We start from the raw sequence: 25,190 nt of genomic DNA, 5'->3' as shown, positions 1-25,190 counted from the left end.
TATTGCTATAATATTAGGCTAAACCACAATCATTTATAACCTCATATCACAGCTGCCATTGCAAAATATTGAATAAGTGCATCAATGTGTATAACTTCATGTATTTGGAGCTTTAATATTTCAACAGAGATGTCAAAGCTTTTCGGTTTTATTAAGTCTGGAATGATGATAATTTTCTGTGAGTTGACATCAACCAAAGTTATTTAATAGCTCATTCTGCAAACTTATAGAAGTGACAGGGTTCTTCCTATTCATTCTTTGAGGTAATGCTGTGAGAATGATAGAATTTAGTATTAAGTGGGGTGTTTCTTTCTTAATGAACTTTTATTGTCCCTAAAGTTTAGTAAGAATCATTATTACAGATAATAGCAGAGTTACAAATCTGCTTGAAGATTATATTCAAAAAAATTATTTAATGAAATAAATGAAATTGCCTTTGCTTCTTTAGAAGATTGGAATCATCTGAGAAATGGAGATCCTGAGAGAGAGAGAGAGAGAGAGAGAGAGAGAGAGAGAGAGAGAGAGAGAGAGAGAGAGAGAGAGAGAGAGATTAGATTAGATTAGATTAGATGCTATTACTCATTCTCATTTTCTATAAATTGCTGCATTTCATAACAAAGAAACTGTTTAACATGTGTGTGTATGGGGGACCTAACATTATGGTAATTTGCTAAGACACTTATCTCTTCTAAATTTCTTGTAAGATTCAGATAAAATATTCTTTATTTTATTTTTCTAGTATTCATTAACACAGATTGTTGTTGAATTTATATTCCATTAGTACAAATAGGTTTGATGAACATAAAGAATGGATTGACATCGAACACGAATATCTCATCATCATCTAAATCTGTTAAACCCAGTCAGTGTACAGGTAATTGTGATAGTGGACTCGTTCCTTCTGGACTATCAGCCCTCCATTCACTGTTTTACTTCATTCTGTCATATTTTCTGTTACATCTTTAAAACCATCCTAGGTAAGCATTCTTTCTTTATGCCCACTTTATACAATTGATCTCTTATTATATTAGCATACATTGCAAGAAGAAATTGGATGCTTTGGCTGCATCAGTTAGAGGTGGGGACATTACTCCGTTTGTTTCTTTTTCTTCCCATTGTTACTTATCCAACAGGCTTTGAATTCCCTAAAATTGTCTTCCTAACTACCTGTAGAAGCAACTTGTTCTAACAATGAACATATGGCTAAAGGAAAACCTCCTACAGGCCAGTCTATAATTCTTCCTCCTTTTATTGTCAAAAGTTTCTCCATTAATTTTATTCAGCATCATAAATCTCAGTTGTATTAAATCTTTGAGGTATTTAATTACCAAGTTGTGTTAATTTTAGTCGTATAATACAAGTAAACCATAAGCTTATACTGCACCAGTCAAAAACAAAAATAATAATAATAAAGTAAAAAATAAAATATATAAATAAAGTAAATAAGCAGCTATCTATGTATTTTCTTCCTCACATAGGTAACTATCCAGCTGACCTTTGAATTTACCCAATCTGTCTGCCACAACTATCCATGGAGGTAACATAACTCAGTATCAGAGCCTTAATAGACCTCAATCAGATGCCTTGTAAAGGTACCTAGTTGCTAAGCTCTGTAGCTCACATAATTTGTGCTCCATAGCTTTTTTCATAGTAAGTGTGTTACTTTTAGTAATGCTAAGTATTTAGTATCAAAACTCCTCTCGAAGAACTGAATAAGAATATGTACATTCTACGTGCAAAGCACGAACAGGTAAACATTTATTTGAATATTTCCCATAACAAATAACCTCTATAATGTCTTGTGAAACACACAGTCAAGTTCAAGGCCGCCTACACAAGCACAGAGGAAGTGCAAAGAAGACAATGAAAAGTCTAAGTTGCTAAGACCTCCCTTCCTTCCTTCCTTGAGTCAATTTTTAATCCCTTGAACTTCTCTTATCCTTGTGAATATAGGTCACATGAATAAGCTCTTTCTCACTAACAGCGTTTCTATACTGAAATCTAAAATCAATAAAACATAGAGAATGCAAAGTAAATTAGAACATAGGCCATATGTTCTAATGGTGACACTACCAATCTGCTTAATTTGCAGTAAGGAAGTGGAAATCCATATCATGTGCACTTCCTGCTGTAGGTCTTTCTGCGAATTCTGTCTAACGGTTGATATTAAAAACATCGGTAAGCAATAAAAAAAAAAAAAAAAAAAGCCCAACTTATCGGACAAAATGTGACCAGAATATCCAACAAGCAGCAGAGGTGCCTACGTAGCCAGGTGGGCAGGAGCAGCAGTGCAAAGCACACGCTTCTTGATTAGACCTGGGTTTGAGCCCATGACCAAACCAAATACAGAAGATGCGGAAAGGTCAGGGAATGACCATCGTATGTCCCTGGAGCAATATGGCCTTTGCTGCTAATGCTCCTTAAAAAAAAAAAAAAAAACCAAACCAACAAGTGGCAGAAAAGAACCTTATATCAATTATGAACAAATAGGAAGGGCACAAGAGATGCTAACTTGATAACCGACGAGAACATTTCTTCTGGAAAAAGCTACAATGCATTAGATAAAGATGACCTAGTTGACAGGCTGTATGAAACTTACCACCTACCAGTACAAGAATTGAAAATAAAACACAACCGCCAGGCCTACCTTGATCCTCCACAAGATTCCCTCTTAATTGAAATTTCCACAGTCATTAAAAATACCCTGTGTGAACAGATTGCAGAAATCACCAAGATTCTAATGGCGTGTCTACAGTCTCTCTCTCTCTCTCTCTCTCTCTCTCTCAGAGAGGTACATGCAGATTCAAACTTGCATGCATCTCTGTGTCCAGGACTTTACAAATTATGCAAAAACTTCTTTGCCACATAAAAAAGGGACTCTCCCTGCCAAAAAAAAAGTATTTTTTTTTTAATGGCCTAAAGTCCTAATAAGAATAGTAATGCTGACCCATGTTCCATTAGTGTGTTTCAAGTGACCTCAACCCGGCACCACCGAAGACCAGGATGCAGTCTCTGGTGGTGCACCAAACAAGTTTTTGAGACTGCATCAAACTGGTCTGATGCAGTCTCAAAAACTTCTGTGATTGTTACAATAATATTTTATTATTAATTTTAATAAAAACATTCTATTTTGTCTAGTCTGTAGCTACTTGCCAGCTGGAAATATCTACTTGCCATGGGTGAGTGTATTTGTTTGATCCCTGTCTGTTGATTTCAGAGAAAAATCAACTATGAAATCAAAATGCAGTCATCCAACAGAGCCTGGATGAAGTGAAAGCCTACCTGCATGACCTTAAGCAGTTCATCGGGGAAGTTGAAATATCTTCTATATGGCCTATGTTCATGGAACCTATACTGTCCCACTCTTCCTGTCTTGTAGAACTGACTGGGCTGGCTGATAGTCCAGTCTTCATGAGTGAAAACCACAGGACCGGTCCTTTCCTGTCTCTGAACAAAAGATATTAATGATTACTTTGCCAATTACAAAACATGTGAACCAGGAAATAATGCTACACACCAGTGCTCAAGTTTCAACTGGAAATTCTAGGAGAGGGGTATCTCCCTCCTCAGAACCATTACATTCAAACGAACAGATGGAGGACGATTCTCCTCCTGCAGAGGGAAATTTAGGCCCTATTGGGCTGGCTCCTCCCCCTAGTCAGATATTTGTATGGCAAAAGCTTAATAGTCAAATCCAAAGTAGAAGAACCACTTATGCTCAAGTGGCATCTCTCCAACATAGCCGTAGTCCTTGGAACCAGCAATGTTCACACGACAACCTTACTGTGACCCAGATCAAACCTCAGAGAGGGCCCATCCAGAAATAGAAGCCCTGAATATAGACTGAACATAACTTGGTGTGCAAGATAAGAGACTAGAAGATGCCTATAGCATAACTGCAGTACAAACAAAAGAGAAGATTTTTGTATCAAGACAGTCTTATGATGCAAGCTGATAGTGTCATGGCACTTTTTGAAAAATAGTACGGGATAACTGTTGATGTCAGGGCATTGAAAACAAAACACCTAACCTAGACATCATTCATAGTCACATGTTCTAATAGTTTTGAGTATGTAATTTTAGACTTGAATTGCTGGCCACTAGGTACCCTTGTGAAACCCTTCAGTGCTAGGAGGTGCCAGCAAGAAATCAGGAGAAGTACTGATCAACAGTCTGCATAGCAGTCAATCTGCAGTCCATGCTCAGATAAGAACTCTATCCAGATGCACTTTTTTTTTTACAAAATGTATGTAGCCTATATAATAAACTGCACCCTCCCCAGACTTTACTCTCTTGTTTCTTAAGGGATTCAACTTTGTGTCTCGCTGAGATCTAAAGGAAGCGAGGCAAAAGCCCCAGGGGCTCACATCTGGTTATTATAGGCTTCGCACACCCAGGGTCCTGAGGCTGAATATTGTCATTCTTCTCTTTCTTGGTGATTCCCTTCTCTCTCTCTCTCTCAGGGTAACTCAGAAATATGTTTTTTTTTTTTTGGCTGATGCAGCATAAGCTTTCTAACACCATATGGCTAATAATAATAATGACTTGATCTACTATACCGCTCAGCAAAATTAACAGAACAAAATGTTTTTCATGAAATTTTATTGTGAAAAGTGTTGCCGAAGGTAAATATTTGATATAATAGGCATCCTGGCATGCAAATTCTGAGTATCCAATAGAAATCGATCTGCCACCTTACAGAGCTGCACATTATGCAAATTATTGTTGTTGTTGTTGTTTGGTTTTTAGGAGCATTAGCAACTAAGGCCATATTGCTCCGAGAATATGCGGTGGTCAATCCCTGACCTTTCCGCATCCTTCGTATTTGGCGGTGACGGGCTCGAAACCCGGTGTAATCAAGAAGCGTGTGCTACGCACTGCTGCTCCTTCCCACCTGGCTACAGAGGCGCCTGCAAATTATTCAAGCCTATAAAAACACCATTTGCAACCACATCACTTCATTCCCGTATTTGCTTGCTCAGTGGGATAGCCACATCTCCAGTACTCAGGATTGCAAATCATCATCGTTTAGATCAGGGATTCTTAACAGGGGAGATATAGCCCCCAAAGGGTGAAAATTGGTTTTTTGGGGGTCAAAAAATCATGGGTATTACAATGGTTTGTGGCCCTCCAAAGTTCAACCCAACCCGACGATGTCTTATTCCTTAATATTTAATTTCTCTCATTGGGTTTTATTTTTCCCTGAGACAACTGATTTTCAAATAGGTATACTATATTAGGATTGAGTGAGAAATTTTGATAAAAGGAAGATAATGGGCATGATTTAATTCAACCATCTTTGCTTTTCACAGGCATTAAATGCCTAAGTGTGCTTTCAGAGGTAATGTCTATGTCTCCGCAACCCTTGACATTTGTGCCTTTCCGACAGCTGTGACCTTGGCAGCGGCATGGTTTGTTTATTTATCCTTTTGTTTCATTGGTCAATATATGAGGCATGGATGGGATGAGGAAATGTATTTTCTAAGTGACAATTAGTACTGATTTATTGTTTCCTTGTGGAAGCTGTTTATTTTTGATCCACAGTGCTTTTGTCAATATATGAGGCATGGATGGGATGAGGAAATGTTTCAGAGTTAAATAAAAATTGTTTATATTTTATTATTTAATTCTTTGTAGTTATTCAACCCATCATCAATCATGTCAAGTGCTGAAAAGAAAAAAGAAAACATGTCGACAGTATCTGGATGAATATCTAGCTTATGGTTTTATTGAAAGCCCATGTCTTATGTGTAATAGTTCTTTTTCAAATGAGGCTACAAAACCAACAAGACTTTTAGATCACTTAAAAAGGAAATATCTTGATAAAGTTGGTAAAATATCGAATATTTTAAAAATTTAAAACAGAATTTTGAGCAACATAACACTGTTACTTCCTTATTTAAGAAGAATACACAGACAAATGATGATGGAATGATTGCATCTTATAAAATTGCAGAAATCATTGCAAAACCTGGTAGTTCTCATACAGTTTCTGAGACTGTTATATGGCCTGCATTAGAAACTAATTTCAACAGTGATGCATCAAAATCCTTCCAGTATTTTAAAAGCATTGCCATTGAGCAATGGTTCAATTCAAAGACAAATCGATGATATGTCAGTTAACATTGAAGAGCAGCTAATTGACAAACTAAAAATGAGAAAATTTTCTATTCAGATTGATGAATCCACAGTTACTGACAATAAGGCCATTCTGATGGCATAAGTTTGTTATTTCGATGATGATTGTAAATTGCAAAAAGAGATGTTGTTTGTAAAATCTATAGAAACTGACTGAACTGGAGCATCCATTTTTGCTGCTGTAAAAACATGGTTTGATGAAAAACAAGTACCATTGGAAAATTTGGTATCCTGGCCACTGATGGTGCTACCTCCATGGTTGGAAGACAAAGGTTTTATAGCCCACCTAAAGGAAGCATGTCCCGAAGTTCTTGCAATACACTGCATTGTGCACCAACATCATCTGGTTAAAAAAAAATATTAGTCTAGTTCTTTATCAACCACTCAGTATAGTTATTAAAACCATCAATAAAAATAAAGTCACATAGCAAATACGATCGTCTTTTCAGAACATACAGAAGTCAGATGGCTTTCTAAAGGAAGCTGTCTAACATGATTTGTAAATCTTTTTGATATGTAATTAGTTTTTTAGAAAGTGGAAGAGACAGATTTAGCGAAGGAGATCAGGAAACACAAAAACAATATATACAATATATGGCTTGGATTTTTCGAAAACCTAATGAAGTATCACTTCAACTTCAAGGGAAATTAATTACGGTGATAGACTGCAAACGTGTATTAAAAGCCTTCACTGAAAAACTGGATTTGAAAGAAATTTAATGAGAAAACAATTTCATAGTATGCTAGCGTTAGCTGAAATCAATGAATCTCATGCCAAGAGTGATATTAAGAATTATTCAGATCATTTGTGTTCTTCAAAAGGTGAAATGAAAAAATAGATTTTCAGATTTATTTTCTTTTGAAGTGTTACCATGGATGTTAGATCCAATTGGATACAATGCCAGGCCTGCTAGTGAAGAAATTCAAGAAGAACTCATTGAATTAAAATGCAACAAAGAGTACAAATGTAAATTCAAAAAGGGCAGAATGGCTGAGTTGTCAGGATAATAAAAAACAACTAAATTTCATTATCCAACAATGTGGTCTGAAATGGCCGTAGTACTTTTTTGTTTTCCAGTGTCTTATATGGTTGAAAGTCGTTTTAGTTCAGTAAATAAAATATTAACAAAGGAAAGAAACAAAATTGATATATGTTCAAGAGGAGACATTAGAATTAAACTTACTAACATCATACAAAACATTGAACTTTTAGTTAAGAAGCATCAGGCTCAGGGATCCCATTGAATAAAAAGAGTAAGTATAAAGTATTTCCTTGTTTAAAATTTCATGGGGGCGATTAGGAAAAAAAATTGTCTAAAAAAGTCCTTTAGGGGTGCTAATTAAAAAAAGGTTGAGAAACACTGATTTAGATGATTCTTTGAGGTGGTGCTCTGTTGGACAACTTGAAGCCAGGCATTCACAATCAGAGGTGGCTTGTTGGCTTAATATGGTGATCATATTTACTATGTGACTTTAGGCGATCATATTGATATGTGACGTTAGGCAATCGTATTTGCTATGTGACTTCTCAAGCAGTTTCAGGAGACAGGAACCATTACAAGAAGAGCTGGCCAGGGTTGCCCGAAGGTTTGTCAACCAGAATTGACTGTTATCTGGCTCTAACAGCAAGGCCTAGCCCTACAATGTCTTCTCATCCACTGTCTCTTGAGGTTGCTGCAGCAACAGGTGAAAACATTTCCAACCAGACTGTTAAGAAGGCTCAATTCATGTGGACTCTATGCAAGGAAGCCAGTGGTTTGTATCCCATTAATCCCAAACCACCGCAGAGCTCATCGAAATTGGTGCCATGAACTGAACCACAACTGGAGAAACTAATTATGGAATTGTAAAATTATACTACACTTTGTATCAGTAATGATGGAGGTTATCTTGAATCTTAATAATATATAATTATGTATGTATCCGAAAAACTAGACCTTTCCATTGCATTTTACAGATTGTTTTTTTATCTTATAGATCCTAAGTTATTAGCAGTTTTAAAGTGCACAAGGATTTTATGCATACCCTAGTATGATGGCAGAATTACTCCTCGCTTCTAGTTTTTTTTTTTTTGTAATAACCTTGTAGTGCTAATTAGATTAGTCAGACAGGATATCCTCCCCTTAACAAGGCCATGTTGTTTTTCTGTTACAATTCCATTTGTACCTATATTATATCATTAATTAAGAATTCCATTATCCTCCTCGGAACAAAAGTGAAAGTTATCACTTTATAGCTATTTATTTTACTCTTGTGGCGGCTGCTTTTGCAGGGACAATTGCCCATCTTTAGTCAGCATAAATTTCATCTGACTCCAAGAATTCTCTCATTATAATAGTTAATAGTGTGATGACCTCATTTTCTTCCTCCTTTAATAATTGGATAGATTCCATAAGTTCCTAATACTATCAGCAGTAATTGTAGCAAATGATGCAAGAAAGCAAGGTTATACAACATCAGCTGAAAAAAACAAACCTTCACATATCGCCTATCCATCCCCTCCAACAGTTTGTTTAGTTCTTCCTTGAATTTATTCAGCTATCTACTTCCACAACATCAGACAGAAGTTTGTTCTAGCAATCAAAAAACTATTGGCTAAAGGCAAACTTATACACACCTATTCTGCAACCATCCTTTCTCAGTTTAAATTTATGCCCCCTCGTGTGTGTAATCTGAGCAAGAGGAAGAACATCATCAGCATTGAGCTTGCTCAATCCAGTCAAAGCCTTCAACACCTCAGTAAGATTGCCTGGTAGGTTCCTAGTCTCCAGACACTTCAATTTGCAGAACTGAAGCTTTTCTTGGTAAGAGCACCCTTTCATTCTCCTCACCAATCTCGTTGCCCTTCTCTGTACCCATTCCAGCAGTCCTACATCCTTTTTAAACAAGACATCCAAGACCTGTATGCAGTATCAAGAGTGGCCTAACCATTGCCTTATACAATGGGATAATCACCTCCTTATCCTTGCAAGCAAAATTCCTGTATATCATAGGGGAAACCCCCCTTCCTGTGCTGTCCTGGCAGCCTGCCTGGACAGCACATTTACTACAGAGTTGGCCTGTTAATCTTGGATTATTACTACTGCTACTTGTATGCAGAAGTAAATCGCCATTTCTAAGCCCAACTGCCTAAATTTTCTAGATCTTGTAGTAGCAATAGTCTTTACTGCATTAACCCTTCCAACTTTCATAAAATCTTAAAACTTAGACATTAAGCCTGACATACTACCTTCATCAATATCATTATTAAATACAGACATGTGCAAATGTGACCCCAATTCACAAAGGAGGATCAAAGGCCGACAAGTAATTATAGACCAGTGAGTTTAACTTCTGTTCCAGGAAAATTAATGGAGGCACTGGTTAAAGAAGCACTGCAGGATCATCTAGACAAGACTTCATTAATAGCTCAGACACAGCATGGTTTTGTTAAGGGGAAGTCTTGCCTGACCAATTTGATTGGATACTATGATGCAGTCACAAAAGAACTGGATTCAGGGAATAACTTTGATATTATATACTTGGATCTTAGAAAGGCTTTTGATACTGTTGCACATGGAAGACTGCTGCACAAATTGGAGCAGTGTGGCATTGGAAAGGCACCTCTGTAGCCAGGTGGGAAGGCGCAGCAGTGCATAACACACGCTTCTTGATTAGACCGCGGTTCGAGCCCGTCGCCACCAAATACAGAGGATGCGGAAAGGTCAGGGAACGACCACCAGATATCCCGAAGCAATATGGCCTTAGTTGCTAATGCTCCTAAAAAAAAAAAAAAAAAAAAAAAAAAAAACACCAAAAGTGGCATTGGAAGCAGATTGCTGCTATGGATAAAGGGGGCGGTTGAGGGGGAGAAGACAGAGTGGTAATCAAATGACACTGCTCATCGTGGACTAATGTTATTAGTGGAGTCCCTCAGGGTTCAGTGTTGGGTCCATTATTGTTTTCTGTATTTATAAATGATATTGATGATGGTATATCAAGCGGAATGTCCGTGTTTGCAGACAATACAAAGGTTGGCAGGGTTGTCAAGGACACTACTGACACTATGCTGCTGCAACAGCATCTGGAAAGGTTGAGCAGATGGGCTGAGAGGTGGCAAATGAAGTTTAACATTGACAAATGTAAAGTACTACATATGGGAACGAGCAACCCCAGAACAACGTATCAACACTGTGGTGCTATACTGACAGTGGTAGAGAATGAAAAGGACCTGGGGGTAATTGTGCAGGCAGATATGAAGTTCTCTGAGCAGTGCAGATGGGCTGCAAGAGTAGCTCATGGTATCTTGTCAATGATATACAGGAATTTTTCTAGCAGGGATAAGGAGGTGATTATTCCCTTGTATAAGGCAATGGTCAGGCCACACCTTGCAGGTCTGGAGGCCTCATTTCAAGAAGGAAGTAGAGCAGCTGGAACGAGTACAGAGAAGGGCAACAAGATTAGTGAATGGAACAAAGGGGTACTCTTACGAAGAAAGGCTTAAGTTTTGCAAATTACGGTGTCTGGAGACTAGGCACCGATGAGGTGATCTGATAGAGGTGTATAAAGCCTTGAATGGTTTGAGCATGCTCAATGCTGATGGGATTCTTCCTCTTGCTCAGAATAATCACCTGAGAGGGCATAAATTCAAATTGAGGAAAGACAGATGTAGGATAGACGTGCGGAAATTTGCCTTTAGCCAGCAGGTAGTTGGTTGGTGGAACAGACTTCCATCCCTTGTCGTGGAAGTTGATAGCCTAAATAAATTTAAGGCTCAACTGGACAGATATTTCGAACGAACAGAGAGGTGAAGTAGAAGTGGTTTTTTTTTTTTTTTTTGGCTGATGCTGCATAATCTTGCTTTCTTGCATCATATGCCTCTACTAATGCTAACACAACAGTGAGCCCAACACTGAACCCTGGGAAGGGGCTCCAGTCCACTCTTTGTCTTTTCCCACTGACCTATCCCTTTATCCATAGCAGTAACTAGCCCTTAATGCCACACTGCTCCAATTTGTATAGCAGTCTATTATGTGCAACAATATCAAAAGTTTTCCTGAAATTCAAGTATATGATATCAAAATTATTTTTGCATCCAGTTCATTTGACACTGCTTCATAGTATTTGACCAGATTTGTTGGACAAGATTTCACCTTGACAAACCTAGGTTGTGTCTGAAGTATAATCACCTCGTCTAGATGATCCTGCATTACTTCTTTAACAGTGATTCCATTAATTTCGCTGGTTAAGAAGTTAAACTAACATATCTGTAATTACTCAGATACTCATGTCACCCCTTGGTCCCCCTTTTTATGAATTGAGGATACATTCACAATGACCTCCCCTGAATCCAAGGATGCATTTATAATTATGGCTAAGGGCATACTTACTTCTTTCGTTACCTCCCTTGATATAATTGGATAGATTCTGTCCAATTATATACTTCTTTCACTTTCCTCTCAGGTTTTACAAAATTCTTTAGTTCCCTTTGGTGTTTGATAAACATCTAACATCCAGTCTGTTAAAGAATTCCTCATCTGTGAATGTAGATGCAAAGTACTTCTTCAGCTAGTCAGCAATCTTAGCAGGATCATCAGCATTTCAACTATAGATATCAATACCTTTCTGATTCATCCCCCTTCCTTCTAGCATTTACGTAAAAAAGAAGGCTTTACAATTTTTTTTTGCGTATTTTGTGACTTCATTACAGACTAATTTTTATATACCATAAGCATCTGTATTACCTGATAATCTATATACATCAAATACATTTTTCAGCTAAGGTAAAGAAAGGCAACACAAGAACCACGGGAAGCTTCAGTAAACTTATGCCGGGCAAACTTGTTTCTCCCTGAATTCTTGGTAAACAGATGGTGTGTGTTATCAGTAGTGGCAGTAGAAGTTGATAATGATGTATTGATTAGTTTTATCTCATTATTAAAAGTAGGTTATTGGAGTTCATGAGTGGGCTGCAATTTCCTTACTGGTATGCCCTCCAGACTGCCTCAGTCTTATGGTGTTTATCCTCCCCCCTTCCTGCTGTTTCAACCCGTTAGGAAAACGACTTCTAATGCCACTGCTGATAACACACACTCTCTGTAGAAGTTGTCTTCCTATTTTAAAACAGCGGGGAGGGGAGATAAACATCCTAAGACCGAGACAGTCTGGGGGGGTGTACCCGTAAGTAAATTCAGCCGCGAAGGCATTACACTCACGAACTCCAATAATCTGCTTTTAATAATGAGAAAAAAGTAATCAATACATCGTTATCGGCTTCTACTGCTACTACTGATAACACGCACCATCTGATTACCAAGAATGTAGGGGAAAACTACGGTAGCAGGAAATGAATTTGCCCATTAAGTCCCACATAAGTACACTGTGGTCACTGCCACCAAGTGGTTCTTTTATCTACAGATTCTTAATGCATGAATAATCACTGTTGATAATAGTGAATGTTGATCAAGGGTGTTATTCCCTCTGTTTGCCTCTTGAACATGCTACTGTAGAAAACAATCATCCAATAAATCCACAAAAGTCTTGCTAGTATGCAAGTGATGAAGAATCCAAAAGGACAAATGTTATTAGTGGAGTTCCCCATAGATTGGTGCTGGGCCCATTGTTGTTTCCTGATATACCTTCATCAATGATATTGATGGAGGTATATCAGGAGTAATGGCCAAGTTTGCAGATGATACAAAAGGTTGGCAGGGTTGTTAATGACAGTAGAGACAATATGCTACTCCAGCTGGTTCTAGACAAGTTGAGCAAATGGGCTGAGAAGTGGCAACTGAAGTTTAACATTGACAAATGCAAAGTACAGTCAGTCCTCATATAACGTGTTTACACTACACAAATCCGATCTTACACGATTTATAAATAAGGGAACGATATCGTATATAACATGAACCGAATTCGCTTACGCACAATTTGCCTTTGTGTTTACAAGAAATGGCAGTCTAATGCAGAATCACCCCAACTGAACTCAACATGATAGGAATGAAGAGAAGATTCTGAAAATGTATTTGTTTTCTATATCAGTGAAGGGGAAAGACATTTCACCATAATAATGTAAAAACCCACACAATTCCAGTTATCGGTATTATCGCAAATGCAATTGGATTGAGTTTACTACCAGTTTATAATAGATTCCACTAGCAGAAATGCAACTGGAAATTGTAGTAGTAGTAGTAGTAGCAGTGGCATTTGATGCAAGAAAGCAAGTGTATGAGCTTAAGCAGCATCAGCCAAAAAAAAAAAAAAAAATCACACCATTCCCTCCAAATGCCTGTCCAGTTCCTCCTTAAATTTATTCAACCTATCAACTTCCACAACGACAGATGGAAGTTTGTTCCAGCAATTAACCACCTGCTGGCTAAAGGCAAATTTCTGCACATCTAATCTACATCTACATTGTTTTTATTGTTTTATGGTAGTAACCCCCAGAAATGTTCTTCAGTAAAATGTGAGCTAGTGAGGTGTTAATAGAATATTAAGATGTCTAATACCCTTGTAATCCTCTCTCCTTCCTCTCCTCTGTATTGATTTGATAGTTCTAAAATTTATGAATTTTAGTGTTTGAAATGAAGATAATTATCCAATACATTTTTTTTTTTTTTTTTTAGCTCCTGATAACTGCAAAAACTGTGCTGCTATATTGAAAGAATTAGAGAACATTGACGATGACACAGATGAACATGGCATTCTTTTTGTTACAACAGATGATGTTAAACTAGCTAAAAAAATTGCTAGGGTGGCACAGTTTCCTAGCTTGGTTCTTTTTCGTGGTGGCGAACCAGTTCCATTTAGAGGTATTCATATGATTTAAATAATTTATTGTAAACTACAGTGCCATCTTAATATAATGTATACAAGCTTACTGCTTTATAGCTGAAAATGAAATTTACATAATTTTTTATATGAATACACAGTGAGTAAAAGACCTGAACAATTAAGCAAGCATTTTTATTAGTAGTAAATTTCTATTTTTAATTTTGAAATGATTTACTATTTTGACATGATGATATGAATAAGTATGTTAGTGTTTATAGTGGCAACTGCAATGTTACTGCAGATTAAAAAATGTATTTTTATAAAAAAAAAAAAAAAAAAAATGTATTTTGTTGTAAATTAACAATATTAAATATGTGCATAAGCACTGCTTAGTACACTACATTATAATGTACACTATATAATGTCATTTTCATTTTATGTAACTGGACACAAATGAATCTTACTTGACTCAATTTCCAATTGACATTATTAACGAAGCTTAAGAATAAAATTGCTATTCTTTTCAGAAAGGCATAATTGTTGTATGCTACTTGATTAATATTTTGATTTACTAAAACATCAAGCAGAGTTGAATGGTGATGCTTTATGAAATCCCTCTTGATATTGAGGTGCATTGAACTGAATAAAATAACTTTTTTTAACTTTAAAAGAAACACAGAAATGCACCTTGAACTACAAAGGCAATCATCAAGAAGATGTTAGAATTTGCCGACCGGGCTAGCCAGGTGGGTAAAGTGCCTGCCTGGCAACCCAAAGGTCCTGAGTTCGAATCCCACCTTAGGCTTGGATAAGCTGATGCGCCAACAACTACGGAAAAAAAAAAAAAAAAAAAAAAATTAGAATTTGAGGAGTACAATGTGTACAGAAAAGATATAGTGTAAAAATCTGTAGAAGGCAGATGGCGTGAGTTTTTGTGAAGTGTTGGTGTAGGGTTGTGTTGTGTTGTTCATCCGGCCACTTTGCCTAGGGATCTGTGGAGGCCACATACCCCTAGTTACGGTCCTTCACCACAAGGAGGTGGGCCGGGTCAGTAGGAAGAAATAGACTCTGGCAGGTCGAATTCTGGGGTTGCCTGAGCTTCCCAGGGAGGATCCAGAAAAAAAACGAGGGGGAAAAATAGAAGTGGAAATGGGGTGACAGTTGGGGACCCCGAAAACTGAATGCCCATCCTTTTCAGACTAGCTTATATCTGCCATAGACTTCTGTGTCACTGATAATTTATATGCATCCCATGCATTTTCTTCTCTGTCACAAGTCTCATTAGTTCATTTGATAACCATTTAGGCCTAAACCTTGAACAATGTTTCTTAATAGGTATGAAACTTTTAGTAGCTTCCACGATTAATTCCTTGAATGCTTCCCACTTAGAATTTGCTGTTAGTAACATCATCAGTTGATCCCACTGTACAGAATTTAAAAACTGTCTGAGACCACTGTACTCAGCAAAAACCCTTTCCTTTTCCCCTGATGGTAATTATATCTTTAAGTAAATCCCACATCAGTACACTGTGATCATTGCCACCTAGTGGTTCCTTTATCTGCAAATTCTTAATACACGAATGATCACTGCTGATTACCAGATCAAGAGTATTACCCTCTCTGGTTGCCTCTCGAACATGCTGCTGCAGAAAACAATCATCCCATAAATCCCCATAAGTCTTACTACTGTGCGAGTGACCAAGCCACAAGTTCCAATCAATGTCTGGGAAGTTAAAATCACTCATTATAAGACATTCTGATTTACTAGCCCACTCTATTTCTCTGTACAATTGTTCATTGTACTCATTCGAGTCATTAGGCCTATAACACACTCCTACTGTTATTTTTGCTTTTGAAGTGCTTATGTCACACCAAAAACTGACTCAACAGTGCACTGTTCATCTGTATCAACTGGATGCACTTCTTTTGATTTTATGTTTTTCTTAATTAACAGCATAACACCTCCTCCCTTCCTATCCTGTCTATCCTTTCTGTACACATTGTACTCCCCAAATTCTGATTCTGCATTCCTAATAACTGTGTGACACCACGTCTTTGATGTCTTGACCAACATTTCAAAGTCATCAAATTTATTTACTATACTTCTAGCATTGGTATACATGCACATATTCTTAGTTACTCCAACACATCCCATATACCCACCTCTTTCACAATGACTGCAATCAGTCCCTGAAACCCCCAGCACTTCTCACTCCAGGCCCTGCTTATTCTAATAGAAGTAGTGCAAGAATCACCTTCGCCTCTTCCTGCAGCTACTTTTAACCTTTTAGTCTGTGAATCCCCCCCCCAGCTAGCAGTTTTCTGACCCACCTAACACTGCCTCGATAGCATCAGCAAATATTCTTGCACCCTTTCTATTTAAGTGTATCCCATCCCTGTAGAAGTAGTCTCTCCTGTTAATAAGCACAGACCACGCTGAAAAAAATTCTACCCATTAAGCCTTGCGCATTCCCTCTAGGGCCGAATTGATTGACAATAAATGAGGAAGATGAAAAGTTGGTTCTGCGAGTTTGAAGTTGGTTAGTAAATGGATGTTGGCTAATGGCGACACATGTTTGGATTGTTTTGAAAGAGAGAACAGGAATTATAGAAGCCAATTCAGACGAACAGTGCCCATGAAAGTATCTGTAGAAAAGGCATTCAGCAGAAACAGTACATCTATGAGAGCGTGTGGAGAGACTCTGTTTGAGATGAGTCATTAATTAACCTAACTGCCCTCTTCTAAATGGAATCTAGAAGCCTGAGAGGTTTTGGGAGCACCACTCAGGATGTTGAGAACAATAGTCCATGGTAGCGTGAATTTGCAGTTTGTACAGGGTGAACAGCTGTTTGGAAGAAAAGTAAAGCCAAGAGCGAAAGAGAAAACCAAGTTTTTTAGAAGCAGAGGAAGCAGTATTTGTAATATTCTTGTGACAAGACAGATTAGAAGGCAGGGTAATCCCCAAAAGAGATATATCATCTTGCCTTGAAATCGGGGTGTCACCAAAGATAAGTATAGCAGCAGAAAAATCCTTTTTGTGAGATATAAGACAAGACTTAGTTTTAGAAGGATTGAAATCAACTAAGTTGTCTTTGCCCCACTGGAGAATTACCTGGAGATCAGCATTTAAGGAATTGGTAGCGGATATTCGAGAGGTTGAAGCTGATTGAACAGGGGAAGGTTTCTCAAAATGGAAAGTGGAATGCAATGTGCTGTCATCGGCAAAACTATGGATAGGATTTCCAATCAATGGAAGAAAGTCATTAATATATAAGAGGAAAAGAGTGGGGGGAAAGAACTGAACCTTGGGGGACACCAGCATTAGTGGAGAAGTTAGGAGACAGAGAGTATATGATATCAAAGCTATCTACCATCACCCTCAGTGAGCGATCAGAGAGAAACCTGGATAACCAATTACAAAAAAACAGTTGGCAAACCATAAGGTGGAAGCTTGTTTAGAAGACCTTTATGCCAAACATGATCGAAAGCCTTGGAGGAGATGTGAAGAGCAACTGCTTGTTTCACTGAACTTTTCCATTGAATTTGTCCATAAATAGGTAACATAAGCCAGAATATCACCAGTGGATCGACACTGACGGAATCCATACTGGTGATTAATAATCAGATGGAAAATTGAATTCAGTATCTGTGGCATGCCTCAAAAAGTGTCATATAGGCTGAAGTATCTTGTCTGTATCTTTGAAAAGTGAAGGTTCCTTCCTCAAAGTTGTGAAGATTGATATGACCATTCAATTATAATGTTTCTCTAGATGATTGAACCACTTTCATGGTAGTGAGTGGGGTGTATTCCACAATATTTTTCTCTAGATGAGACCATGACGAGAATTGATTTCATGAGTAAATTTTTACTCACTCAAAAAAGAACATTGATTTAAGTTTTAGAGGTGTTCTCTGCACACTCAGATGGTCTCTTCTCTGGAGGAGAGAAATGGAAATACAAATAGCGGGCCATCTTTTAGACTCTGCTCTCCTCTCCTGAAGTTATCCTGTATATAGTTTGTGCTTGAAACTAATTTTTCTGACCATTGGAGAAGGGAGAGAGAGAAACCGACTGACTGACCAACCATCATTGCCTTATGATGTTTTGTTGAACCTACCTTCAGGACAGCATGCCAATCTCTTGATGTTTTCACAACCTTAAGGTCTTGGTCCCGAAGAAGAAAATTATATTCTGATATAATATTCAGATTTGTCATGCTAAATAACATCAGGATATCAAATTTCATATAAAAATTTATACAATTAAATTGATTGCTACTTAATTTTTGGTCACAGGGCCTGGCAGTGATTTTTTTTTTTATAATTGTTATTATATCTTTTTAAAATTAAATATTAGATCTAAATCAGGGGTATCAAATTCAGAAATACTCATGGGCTGCACAAACATTTCTTGTGGTTTGTGGGCCACACTAGTGTGTGTGCATAGTACTGTACACCAGTGGTATTACCAAGAGAAATATATTAAATACCGTACTTCACCAATTCCAAGATGCCATCAATTGTAAGATGCACCATTATTTTCAGTACCACTAACAAAGGAAAAAATGAAATGCTAAAATGAATTGACAAAAAAAAATTATTTCAATAAAATACAATTTACTGGCATTTTATCATATCATTTTAACAGTTTTATCATACTATTGTTTTATCAGAGTCTAAAAATTCTCATTCAGAGTCTGAGTCTGGTTCTGAATCAATTCTTGACTCATAAAGTCATGTTTTCCTACACAATATCATCCTCTGTGCCATCTAAAGCATTGATGATGCAGTATTTCTTAAAAGAGTGCTCCACTATTGTGTTTGGGATTTCCTTCCAAGCCACTAACATCCATTCTGCAAGTTTTTGTTGCCAGTGCTTTCTTTATCTTACCAGAAGGTGTCGACAGAAGGTTTTTCAATCAATAACCAGGACTCATATTCCTTCCTTAAATAGTTTGTTGACTGAAATGTTGAGGGGTTGCAGTTGGCTAGTCATGCCACCAAGTCACTACACTTTTCGCCCAGCTTATTCTTTGTCTTCAGATAAATGTCCACAAAACGCATCAAGAACTATCGTACAAGGTGGATTATGTAGAAAACCCAGAAATAAATGTCATTTATTCCAAATGACATTTAGCCAGTTGTCCTTCCAAATGATTTCAGCCAGTTGTCCTTCCTCATGACAGCTCAGCTGTCATCCATCCATTTTTTTGTCCATGCACAATAACATCTTTGGGAAATATTTCATTCTTTGTAGTTTTTGGTTTAAAATTATATATGGCGGCAATCTTTGTCCATCAGTAGTTATGCATAGCGTCACAGTGATATGCTGTTTTTTGTAACCATTACAAATGGTCTTGATTTCTTTAGCATCAACAGTATAATTTCAAGGCGTATCAAAGAATACTGGGATTTCATCAGCATTTCCTATTTGACTAAATTCATAATTTCATTTTCTCCTTAATTGAATTGTGTCACTGGAAGTTAAGCAGCTTTTGTTGAAAGTCAGCAGGAAGTTTTTGACAAACTGATGTGTGATGCCTTAATAATAGTCCTACGTGATGCATGAATCGGTTGCACCAGCCACTCATTGCTTTGGAAGTTTTTTTCATCAATTCCAAGGGATTTGGCAATTTCTCCTGCCTTCAGTTGCATTTCTTGGCATGAAATAGGCAATCCTTTTTGCATGCATCTCAGTAACAAAAAATAATACAACTTCATCTATTTATGGGTATTTTCATTCTCATTCTGAATTGTGTCACTGGAAGTTAAGCAGCTTCTGTTATGAAAGTCAGCAGCAAGTTTTTGACAAATTGATGTGTGATGCATGAATTGGTCACACCACCTCTCATTGCTTTGAAAGTTTTTTTTTCATCAATTCCAAAGGATTTGGCAATTTCTCCTGCCTTCAGTTGCATTTCTTGGCATGAAATAGGCAATCCTTTTTGCATGCATCTCGGTAACAAACATAATACAGCTTCATCTGTTTATGGGTATTTTCCTTTCTTAGATCCTGTAAAGCACTTGGTTATTGTTTTGCAAGAAAATATGAAATTGCAATTAATATTTTCTTCACTAATATGAGTGAAGCAAACAATGAATATTTGCTTCACTAATATCAAATTTATTGCCTGCTACTCTGTTTCCATGCTTTTCTGCATACACAATAAGGTTTTGTTTTTCAGTGTGGCATCATAGTGAAATCTTTTTGAAAACATTTTAATTGACTATTAGAGGTCAAAATTTAGTCACACTTATACTAGTACCAATGAACATAACTCAACTGAAGTGACAATAGGATGAACAGATATGCTTGCGCAGGCACTCCTGCATGCCTGGCAATCTCCTTCCCACCTGACAACCACCCCTCCCACAACTTTTTTTGACAGTCATTGTAAGATACCATCAATTGTAAGATGCACCCCAATTTCAGAGATGTTAAAATGTGAAAATATATGCATCTTAGAATCAAGGAAATACAATATAATTCAATTTTATTTAAATCTTATATCAATGTATGTAGTTCTTATAGATTTAAATGGTTAACCTACAAAAGTCAGCAGCACTTGGGGGCCTCATTATAAAATTAGAGGACCATTAGCGTGTCATATCTAAATGCTTAATACCTCAAAATATATTCTTGGCTTTTACATATGTTGTATGATGTGTTTGTTATGAAAATTATTTTAAATTTATGATCTTATTTGACTTGGATCACCACTTGATGTCATCATTTGAGATGGGGGTAATTCTTTAGTAAAATGTGCAGAATATATATTATGCATTATGGTAGTCTGCCAATTTCTTGATAAATTAACTTTTATAGACTTCTATTTATAAAATTTAAAATTTGATATATTTAAAAATTTTAGTGCACTAAAAATTTTATTTATACAAACTGTAACTGTAGGGAATCTTATGGATGAAGATGAAGTCTTGAGCTGGGTAACAAGTGGAGACACATTATCTATTGCAGATGAAATAGAAGAAGTAAATAGAAAGATGCTAGAAAAGCTTATGAATGAGTCTGATTTCTTGACTGTTTTCTTTTGTGAGTAGTACTAAAGACAACTAAAGGCAAATATGATTTATATAAAAATTGCAATTTAATGCAATAACTTTATAATTTTAATGATTGAGAATGGGCTAATTATATACTTTATAATTTTAATGAGAATGGGCTAATTATATACTGTTTTTGCTGATTACATTCACTTTTGTCTGAACATTACAGAGGAGACTTCATGCATATCAGGTTAAGTGGTGTAATTAATTATTTTTTTCTTTGCACCATCTGGGTTATGCAAATGAAATGGTGGCCAATTTCAAGCCCATTTCACAGCTTGAAAGATCATCCGAGGTACATACTGCTGTTCATGGAACCAGTTTGGAGTGTTGTACAATTGATCAGAATTTTTGGAAAGTATTCTGCACTGGATTTCCTCCCTCTCTTTCTGAGATGCTCTTATTTCAGATTTCTGACATAAGTATTTACACAGGTATTAACTCAAGAGCATGCATATATACGCTGCAGATGACAGTGATAGCTGTAACCAGGATGCTATTTATCCTATTTCTGAGTTTTTTGGCCTTAGATGTACCTTGCTAAATTCTGAGTCATAATGGTGGGTCTAATTCCCATGATCCTGTATAATGCAGGATTAATCACAATCTAGCTATTCTTTCATTGAATCATCCTTGGCACATTAAACCAGTCATTTATGTGCCCATTATCTCCAAATAGGCCTACAAGGCTGGGACAATCCATATTGAGCAATTAGACTTTGCACCAGCCAGTATTTAAATAAACAAATTTCAATCCTGCAACTAAAACACTTCATTTACAATAAAATAAAATAAAATTACAAGTATATAGAATAAAAATATAATAATCTAAAACTGATGTGGTTTAATTTACAATAAAATATGATGATAAAAACAGTAAAATAAAATACTAAAATACTACAACAACTGTAGCCTTCGGAGACAGTGGTCCCCTTTCTCAACAGCATACTTCTGCTGTGCGGCACATCCTGAAATAGCAGATCCACGGCATTCGTCACATGGTTCCTCAGGAATATGGTTGGAATTTCCCATTTGTGCACCGGAACTGGAAATGACTCTGGAGCACGCTAGCTGAAACTGTTCACCTCGTCCAAGAACAACGGTTTCAAAGATGGGATGTAAGTGTACACCCCTGTCTCTATTAATGGAATTGCTAGCTGCCCAATATGTAAACTCTAAAGCCATTTATGGTCCCAGAACCCCTGTGCATGATCTGTGATGACAGCATCCTCCGGGGAAATTTGATGTTGCTTCTCCCAGAAGTGTTCTGCCACGGCAGACTTCCAGTAGTTTGTGGACTTTATTGCATTCATATGCTCCCCCAGACAGTCTTTCAGTCGCTGCCCCGTCTCCCCCACATAACACACCCCACAATCCGGGCATTTAATTTCGTATACCACCCCACTGTTGGCTTCTTTCATTATGGGGTCTTTAACACGGGATATCACTGTGTGCAACCTCCATCCCAGGAGTTGCACACAGCATATCTGATACCCCCGAATTATTCGTGCAATGTGGTCTGAAAGGCCCGGATAGTAGGAAATGTATGCAGTGCTCACAGGGGCAAACGGCTCATTACGGGTGAACTCTGCTCCTCTAATAAATCTGTCCAACACCCTCTGGGGGTAGCTGCATTTCTTGAGGTCTGCTGTGACAAGAATAATTTCATTATCTTTATCCTCGGAGGTGCTACAGTGGGACCACACCCTATCTATTAAAGCCTTGACAACACTATCATTGTGTTGGTTGGCTTGTGCCGAGATATAGTGGGTATATTGACTCCGGCACATGGGCTTTCTAAACACCTTGGTCTGCGCCTACAACCATCCCTAATTACCAACATGTCAAGGAATGGTAGGGTCCCGTCTGTTTCTTCCACCTCCGAAGTAAATTTAATAAAAGGGAGAAGCTATTAAGTACATCAAGCACCTGATCCTCCTTCCCCTTTTGTATAATGGTGAATGTGTCATCAACAAATCTTTTCCATTTGTGCATGAGAAATTCCAAACCCTCAAAAATTCTGACTTCCAACTCTTCCATGGCTAAGTTAGCCACTATGGCACTAATGGAGGAACCCATGGCTGTGCCATGGACCTGCCTATACATGATGTCTTGGAAAACCATGGTGGTACAGGATAAACAAAACTCCACACCTTCACAAATATCATTAACACTTAGAGGAGACCTAGTACTTAAAAATACATCCTTTTCTAATGCCATTCTGACACATTGGACTCTGAATTTGATAGGGATACAAGTGAACAATGATGTAACATCGAAAGAAATCATAATTTCGTCTTCTCGTATAGTCTGTCCTTTTATGAAATCCACAAACTCTTTGCTATTCTTGATAAAGTTGGAAAGTCCTACTATGGGTGCAATCAGCTTAGCTAGGTACTTTGATAGAGCGTACGTGGGACTATTTACGAATGATACAATTGGCCTGAGTGGTATGCCCATTTTATGTATCTTGGGGAGCCCGTAAAATCTGGGTAAGCGGCATCCAGCAGCATGTAATGACCAATATACCTCCTTGGATATCCATCCTGATTTGTGCCAACGCTGTATAAGGTTATTCACTTTTCGCTCCAGACTAACCAACAGATTTCTGCGGGTGACTTTATATGTAGTCATATCTTGCAATAGTTCCAAGGCTTTATTAAAATATTGTTCCTTGTCTAAAATAACTGTAGCTCTACCCTAGTCTGTTGGCAAGACGACTGATTTTGTCATCTTGTTAAAGTTCCCTCAAAGACCTTTTATGACTAATACTAAGGTTGGAGAGGACTAACTTGGCCTGGCTCAGGATAGCCGCAGTTCTAATGCGTACTTCATCAGCCTGGATCGCTGGTAACTTATAAACGGCTCTCTCGATACCCATGGCTATTTCCACGATGGGAGGTTTGTTGGGCATCAGAGCAAACTTGGTACCCAAGCTTAAAACCCCCTCCTGTTCCTTAGTTAGCTGCTTTCTACTGAGATTACAAATAAAATTAGTATTAACATGGTCATGCGTAATCACTGTCTCCTCTAATAATCTATTAAATTTGCTGATTTGCCTCTGTTTATACACATCTGAAATCTTAGTCGTTTTCTCCGAGACTAATTTCACTATCGATGATCGATGCACAGGAGGTATATTACTAACACATTCTAGAGCCAAACCAATTTGTCTTCTGGTAATCCTTAGATCATCATGTAGTTTATGGATCCAGATACAAAATCCTTTTTTGAAACCAGTTGGTAGCTCTAACTGAGCGATCATCGTCAAAAGGCATCTTTATACAAAACCTATATGGAACTAGGCCATGTGCTTTTACATCTGTACGCAAATCTTAAATGCTGTATCTCTTAAATTCGCGGATGCGCCACACTACGGAGTGGCCATAGCTATTAAGGATATCTCCAAATAGGCCTACAAGGCTGGGACAATTCATATTGAGCAATTAGACTTTACACCAGCCGGTATTTAAATAAACAAATTTTAATCCTGCAACAAAAACACTTTATTTACAATAAAATAAAATAAAATTACAAGTATATAGGATAAAAATATAATAATCTAAAACTGATGTGGTTTACTTTACAATAAAATAAGAAATGTAAAATAAAATATGATGATAAAAGCGATAAAAACAGTAAAATAAAATACTGAAATACCGTAACAACTGTAGTTTTCGTAGATAGCGGTCTCTTTTCTCAACAGCATACTTCTGCTATGTGGCACATCCTTAAATAGCAGATCCACGACACTCATCACATGGTTCTTCAGGAATATGGTTGGAATTTCCCATTTGTGCACCGGAAATGGCTCGGGAGTGCGCTAGCTGAAACCGTTCATCTCGTCCAAGAACAACAGTTTCAAAGAGGGGATGTAAACGCACACCTCTGTCTCTATTAATGGAAATGCTAGCTGCCCCAATATGTAAACTCTCAAGCCATTTACAGTCCCAGAACAACTGTGCATGATCCGTGATGACAGCATCCTCCGGGGAAATTTGATGTTGCGTATCCCAGAGGTGTTCTGCCACGGCAGACTTCCCGTGGTTTGCGGACTTTATTGCATTCATATGCCCCCCCAGATGGTCTTTCAGTCGCTGCCCCATCTCCCCCACATAACACACCCCACAATCAGGGCATTTAATTTCGTATACCACCCCACTGTTGGCTTCTTTCGTTATGGGTCTTTAACATGGGATATCACTGTGTGCAACCTCCATCCCGGGAGTTGAAC

General features: G+C 37.5%; 1 protein-coding gene across 1 annotated transcript in view; it reads left to right on the top strand.

The window, feature by feature from the left end:
- Positions 1–25,190, top strand: part of LOC150091328 (uncharacterized) — a 693,262-nt gene that overhangs the window by 306,303 nt on the left and 361,769 nt on the right. Inside the window, exons 16-17 of the mRNA XM_090375165.1 lie at positions 13,743–13,928; positions 20,802–20,942. Coding sequence (XP_090231291.1) covers positions 13,743–13,928; positions 20,802–20,942 — 327 coding nt within the window. The remainder of the gene's footprint in view (positions 1–13,742; positions 13,929–20,801; positions 20,943–25,190) is intronic.

This window comes from Mastigoproctus giganteus, chromosome 1 (assembly GCF_048544385.1).
Source record: "Mastigoproctus giganteus isolate SK-2022 chromosome 1, ASM4854438v1, whole genome shotgun sequence".
NCBI classification, from domain to species: Eukaryota; Metazoa; Arthropoda; class Arachnida; order Uropygi; family Thelyphonidae; genus Mastigoproctus; species Mastigoproctus giganteus.
Note: the sequence above shows the minus strand (reverse complement) of the source record. Positions and strands in the feature narration are given on the sequence as shown.